The sequence below is a fragment of the Podarcis muralis genome, chromosome 8 (assembly GCF_964188315.1).
Source record: "Podarcis muralis chromosome 8, rPodMur119.hap1.1, whole genome shotgun sequence".
NCBI lineage: Eukaryota > Metazoa > Chordata > Lepidosauria > Squamata > Lacertidae > Podarcis > Podarcis muralis.
The window spans coordinates 60,690,539-60,697,241 of NC_135662.1; the positions used below are offsets into that span (position 1 = coordinate 60,690,539).

Consider the following 6,703-nt stretch of genomic DNA (forward strand, 5'->3'; position numbering starts at 1 on the left):
CCACCCCCATCGTTCAGCCCGGACACAGATCCAGCGCCGAGGGCCTTCTGGCGGTTCCCTCATTGCGAGAAGTAAGGTTACAGGGAAACAGACAGAGGGCCTTCTCGGTAGTGGCGCCCACCCTGTGGAACACCCTCCCTTCAGATGTGAAGGAAATAAGTAGCTATCCTATCTTTAAAAGACATCTGAAGGCAGCCCTGTTCAGGGAAGTTTTTAATATTTAACATTGTCTTGTTTTAATACTTGATTGGGAACCGCCCAGAGTGGCTGGGGAAACTCAGTCAGATGGGCGGGGTATAAATAAGAAATTATTATTATTATTATATTATTACCTTGCATGTCCCCATCTAACACCCACTGCAACTTGGTTGCTGAGAAGTTGCTCTAGCCACCAACCTACCCCCTGAACATGTCAAGGTGCTCTCTGAAGATCCCTCATCATTGTGGAATTTTCCATGTGCTCTATTTCTGCTGTACCAAGACCGCTCCATTCTGAGTCACTTCCCTGGACAGACATAGGAGAGGAAGGCGTTGACCTCATTCTGAACAATTACCTTGCCAGGATGGATGTTATCAGGTAGGTAGTGGCAGGAGGTCATGGCCCAGGCATCAACAATGGCCACTTTCATGCCAGCAAACATGGCACGAAGGATGTTGTCCAGCTGCAGGGAGAGCCAGTCACTGCCATAGACAGACTTGTATCCTGTGTTGGCTGATTTGATGACAACGGTGGTCTGGGGGCTGCGGGCCAGGAGCTGAGCCACAGCCTGCCGAATGCCATGCACCCGCCGCACATATACATCCACTGGGAAGGTGGTGAAATGGGCCCAGAGCGTGAAAACTACCACCATGTCCGGGCCCCCACCAAGTGCATCCAGCTCATTGGCCAAGTAGTGCATGTCAGCCATCTTGGACTTCGCGGTGCGCAGCGGAATGCCGTGGGCACGCCACCTCAGCACAAGGCCCTGTGCTGGCTCCACAGCCAGCAGTGGGCCAGACTGATAGGTCACGTGAAGGTCTATGCGCTTGACTGCTACACAGTGAAAGAGAAAGACAAGAGTGTGTGAGAGACTCAGGAGTTAGAGTCCCAAATGGACAGCTCCACACTCCAGTCATCCATCAAAGGTTCTCATGTGCTCTGATCCATGATTTGCATATCCTTACACATGTGTAACAGTGAGGGAGTAGCTTCCCTCACTGTTCTCCTACCCCAAACATTCCTTCTTAGTTCTCTGCCAAAGCCAACCACCCCAGCCAACACAATTCTTACCACTTCCCACACCAACCTCTGTTTCCTTCATTCTGGTTCTGAAGCTCAAACATACCTTTCTTATACATTTATCCCCACACCAGGACACCTGTCCCCCAAAACAATGCCCTTTCCACATCCAGACAGTGACTTACATGGAATGAAGGCCAGCAGGAATTCCCACCACTGGCGTAGTGTGGAGTCTCCAATCATATGGACTATCTTGCCTCGCAAGCAGCCGAGTGCCAAGTCAGAAGTAGGGAAGGTCCGGCTAGAACATCCCAAGGAAACCCACACATCCTTGTAGTAGAAACCTGAAGGGTTGGTGAGGGCAAGTCCTGGATGGCATGGGAGCGGTGGGGAGGTGGCTACAGGAACACAGGCAAGGGATGGTCACAATGCCATTCTCAAGAATATAAACACAGAGCCAACTGACTTCCCACCATCTATTTCCACTCACCAACAGGCTGGTGGCTAGGCAGCACTTGGATGATGGGCACACTCCCTGGAATAATCCGGTCTGTCGCAGCTCTGTGTGAACAGAGAGGAATGAAGAACAGGGCAACTTGAGCTGCATCACGGCTGAAGTGTGAGTTTCTTCTTTGAAGCTCATCACTTCGAGGGAGTCCAGGAGGTGTTATAGCACATCTGAGCAATGCTACAGTGGGTTGTGTTGCTTACTGGTCACACTAGCACACCTTCTACAGGCAATCTCTCAATCTGTGTTTAATTTAATTCAGTTCTGGTGCTATTGCTTTTCTCAATGTGCTGGATTGAGGCCCAAAGTCCCCAGACAATAATTTCCACAAATGTGATGTGGATTATGGTGGTGTTTAAGGACTTCTGTTGGGGCCAAGATTTGATTTTGGTGCTGTGTTATTTTTGCTCTTTTTGTAATTACTTTGTATTCTGCTGTTAGACCCTATTATGCATTAGAAGAGGGTTGTTTAATGTCATGGAATATTATTCAATGAAATGGTTTCATGAACATCACTTACATTTGGTTACATTTTGCACTAAGGAGTGCCAGCATGTGAATGATAGTGATGTATGTCTTCATGGGAATGCTAGGAATTGTAGTTTAGCAACAGCTGGAATACCAAAGGTTCCCTACATGGTGTGAAAGCTACTTCTAGAATATGTACTTCCAGGAAGGCTCTAGAAAATATCCCATGGTTCCCATAAGAAATCCTGGAAATGCATCGCTATCACCACGCCATAAGCTTACCTTCCCCATTCCCAGCCATCTCCAAAGCACTCACCCACTAAGGAAGACTTTCTCTGCTGAGGTGAGCACATTTTTGTAGATCCCAGCAGAGTGGTACACAAGGTCATTGCAGGAGTGATGCTGGGGCTTGGCACAAAACCAGTGCTCCCCAGTGCCAGGATCCACGTACTGGCAGGTTGGGCCTGAGACTGGATGCACGTTGCATTCAGTCACTTCTTCTTTGCTCCCTTGGCCTGGGTCCACAAAGTAGCCCCAGAAGGCGACTGTGGAGGGATGGGAGTCACGGATGCGCCGAATGAGGGCCACAGTCTCACTGGAGTGGATGAGACGCACAGACACCTGTGCCGCACCTGCCCACAGAAGCGGGAAAGTCAGTGTGTAGGTGCCATTCTTGTGGTCCTCCACTGTCCCTGCCACACTCGCCTTCAGCTCTGGGGAATGCAATTTGGCCCTCAAGAAGTCTCCGCCGTAGTGCTTGGGCTGCCCACTCTGGTCCCGGGCCTCCAGCGACACCAGGAGCATGTTACCCACTGTGTAGTTGCTCTGGGACTGCAAGAGTCGGTAGTGGCTCTTCTCAGCACTGGTGGAGGAAGCAAAGGCTACAGCATCCTCAGCTGGAGCTGGCCAATGGAGCAGCTGGAGCAGTGCCTGCAGTTCTGGAGACTCTGTTAAAGGAGTTGGGCCTGGCTTGGCACCCACAGGGGATGGAGGCACAAGTTTGTCTCTGAAGTGGTCAAAGGATAGGAATCGGTAGATCATCTGGGGAGTCAGAATAACACAAAAAAGAAATGGGGTGAGGCTTTGTGGGGGGAAATACAAGGACTATGGCCACATCTGCGCCTGTGGGAGCCAACTCCGCAGAGCCGAGGTCCCTTCAGCCCCCCCCAATAAAATATTTGAGAGGGCCAGAACCCCACAATGTTGATGGACATTACCATTCAAATTGTGTATGTGACACATCTTGTGATCAATTATTTTGGGTGGGGCTTACTTGGCCCCCGTCCCAATATTTTATTCTGCCCGGCACCCTGTCTACGCCATATGTTTAAAGCATACCCAAAAAAGAATATTGGGGGCTTTAGCAATAAGTCTACAACTCTTCAGCAGGTTAGGAGCATGGTGGTAATGCTGCTGGGAAAGCTCAATTTCTATAAGGGAAGGGACTTCAGAAGACCACCCAGTCCAGCCACTTGCCCAAAGAAAGGACCCCACACACCTCAGACCATAGGACTGGGCGCCCACAAAGTCAGTGAAAAAAGCCAGCAGGTGACAGTGCTGCAGCCTCTGAGAGAGAAGCAGTTCAGCTCCACCCTCTGCAGCCAGCGAGCAAGGCACCCTTTTCCAGGGGGTGGGGCTCAGACACAGAGGCACGAGCCCCTCCCCATGGAAAAGGGCACCTCACTGGCTGCAGATAGGAGGAGGAAGAAGAGTTGCGTCACATGCACACCCACAATCGAGAGGGCACCCCTGTCTCAGGCAGGATCTGAAGCCAGGAACAGTGTTGCAGGAATTTCCTCCATAAATTTTTGAACTGGGAAGTCCCCCTACTGTATGCCAATTTGGGTAATTTGCATCAGAAAGTGTTTCACTTTCACAGGCAGGGGTGGGGGTGGAAATCTAATGCCTTGGAGAGTCATCTAATTTAGCACGTTTCTGTTCTATGTAGTAAAGAAAATTAAAAAGTCTGAATCTGCCAAGCGTGCCTAATACTGTATTAATTAATTACAATATCATAGTAATATCATAGGCCTCCACTCCTAGTTACTAATGAAAGTATGAAATGGGGACGACGACGACAAAATATCAAAGCAATAGAATAGTTTTAGTACTGGGAAAAGATCCACTTCATATTTCAAGACAGGGCACCCTTCTGTGCGGTGACAATTTGCCAGCAAAACACTTGCCACAGCCACCAGCATGAATGTGTAATAGACAGTCCCTGGAGAGGTTGTGGTTGTGGGGCTGAATGGGATTCCTGCTTTCTTTGGGAAAACCTTTATGAGTTTGTTTGTGGTTTTTATATTGTAATTTTGTTTTGTGAACTGCCCTGAGATCAATGGATGAGGGACGGTATACAAATTTTAATGATGATGATGATGATGATGATAAGTTATCTACAAGTCATACAGGGTGTTTTTCAAAGTTCCAAAGCAGTGAACAGGAATGGAGAGTCCCTCATGTGATAGCCCAGCTGATAAAGCATGAGTCTCTTAAGGTCAGGGCTGTGTGTCTGAGCCCCAGACTGGATGCAAGATTCCTGCACTGCAGGGGTTGGGGTTGCATTATCCTTGTTGTCCCTCCCAACTCTACAATTCTATGGTTCTATGTTCCTGGCTCTTGTTGAGACTTTCAAGAAGGGACCCCAATTGCACATATGACCCACACCAGAAGACAAGAAATGGCTAATGGACAGTGAGGGGCAGACCCCACAACTGTAGCGCCCAACTATTGGTTCACCCTGTCGGAGCACTGCAAACATCTCAGCCCTACCATTGCTCTTCACCTGCATGCCCTTCACTCACTTACACACACATCTAATAATAAATTCCATTTCTCCTAAACACACACACACTTCATAGGGGAGAATGGGCACAGGAAAAAATACTATGATTGGTCACAAGCATGGAGCTGCACAAAAATAACCCTCCTGAAAAACATTTCCTCTCAAAATTTATTATCTAGAATTCTAAACTCTCATGTTCGATTTCTTTCTTTCTTTTTTAAAAAAGAGAATCTTTGGAGAACACTTTACTCACAGAGGTAGATTTATAAATGACCCCATGAACTCACCCCCGCTGTGAATATTAGTCCAAGACAGAGAAATGGAGCTGGTCTGAGACCACAAGGAGCCATCACCATCTGTCCCACCTGCCTTTCCTTTCTCCTTCCTGTATGATTTTCCCTGTTGATCAAGATAACAAAAGATACATGGTATTAGCAAAATTGGACTTTCACCTAGAAAGTAAGCACACCTATGAGGCAAAGTACAGCAGGGCAGCAGAGGAAGTCAGTGGATTATGTCTCCTTGAGGCACATCTATTGAGGCTCTGCAGGCCCATGAAGTGAATCTGCTGCAGCAAGGTTACTCAAAGGGCTCGTAAGGACTCAGAACATCTCCTTCCTGCCAAAAAATTCACTAAGAACGGGAGATGGGGTCAGCTCAAGAGACTTTGCTACCTGAAGTGAACAAGAAAATGCGCTGCGGCCCCCACCCCCCGGGGGCAAGAATTGTGGTTTGTTAAGAGGGCTGGGTTAGAGGTTGGTTAGGGAGTAGCCTCAGGAACCAAATGCAGCCCTCCCAGCCTCTCTATCAGGGCTCAGGCTGTGGGAAATTGCAGCCAAACATAACTATGCATGAGTGCTAGTTGGTGCATGAAGGGGTTAAGACAATAGAGCTAGATTCCTAGACTCAGGTAGGTCACATCCCCTCTTCTCTGATGAGGAAGGAAGTGAAGCTTTTTATTCCTGTTCCCTCTCTTTTTGTGAACCCTGTAACTGACCAAGGAGGATATGTCAAAGCAAGCTGCAAATTCATAGCATGTATTTGAAGTGATCTTTCTGTATCTTCTATTCAAGAGTATTCTGCCTGTGTTCTCCTTGCTGCTGCTTAGATAAATGTATGAATGGGACCTTTGGAACATTTTGTAAATGAATTGTTTTAAACTTACTTAACAGTGTGTTGTCTGTTCATTGCAAGAGGGATAGAAAGAGATGAGCACTGGTGGTAAGAACTCTAGAGTGTTAGTGAAGAGTTTTGAAAAACAGAAAAATAAATCTATAGTTCAATGTACCTTGAAAAAAGATGGAACCAAAATCTTTTCTCCTGAGAAAATTTGTTAAGAACTTGCTCCTTATTACTCTTCCATATACAGTGGTGCCTCGCAAGACGAAATTAATTCGTTCCGCGAGTTTTGTCGTCTTGCGATTTTTTTTGTCTTGCGAAGCATGGTGTCGGGAAAGTTTTGTAAAAGCTTCAAAAATCACCAAAGTCTTTAAAAACCTCAAAAAAGGCTCCTCGAAGTCAAGTCGCAACTGTATTAACGGTGTTAAGAAAAAGGAAACAAACTTGCAAGATGTTTCCGTCTTGCGAAGCAAGCCCATAGGGAAAATCGTCTTGCGAAGCAGCTCAAAAAACAAAAAACCCTTTCGTCTAGCGAGTTTTTTGTCTTGCGAGGCATTCGTCTTGCGAGGTACCACTGTATACCACTATGTATCCAAAATACACT

The 6,703-nt window shown here is 47.3% G+C and overlaps 1 protein-coding gene across 1 annotated transcript; it reads right to left on the reverse strand.

Moving 5' to 3' along the window:
• Nucleotides 1-338: 338 nt before the first annotated feature.
• On the reverse strand, nucleotides 339-5,376 carry LOC114601369 (NXPE family member 3-like). Its single transcript, XM_077933249.1, has 5 exons — nucleotides 5,268-5,376; nucleotides 2,512-3,236; nucleotides 1,710-1,780; nucleotides 1,405-1,617; nucleotides 339-1,033 (listed from the first exon to the last, which is right to left on the reverse strand). Exons 1-5 carry the CDS (start codon nucleotides 5,334-5,336, stop codon nucleotides 498-500), a joined length of 1,614 nt encoding a protein of 537 aa, XP_077789375.1. The 5' UTR covers nucleotides 5,337-5,376; the 3' UTR covers nucleotides 339-497.
• Between the last annotated feature and the right edge of the window lie 1,327 nt (nucleotides 5,377-6,703).

Excerpts from the sequence above, each read along its gene's own strand:
- LOC114601369 (XM_077933249.1), bottom strand. The coding sequence starts at position 5,336 with ATGGTGATGGCTCCTTGTGGTCTCAGACCAGCTCCATTTCTCTGTCTT. Across the intron at positions 1,618-1,709 it reads GCCTAGCCACCAGCCTGTTG|CCACCTCCCCACCGCTCCCA; the intron begins GTGAGTGGAAAT and ends GTGTTCCTGTAG. Across the intron at positions 1,034-1,404 it reads CCTGCTGGCCTTCATTCCAT|CAGTCAAGCGCATAGACCTT; the intron begins GTAAGTCACTGT and ends TTCACTGTGTAG.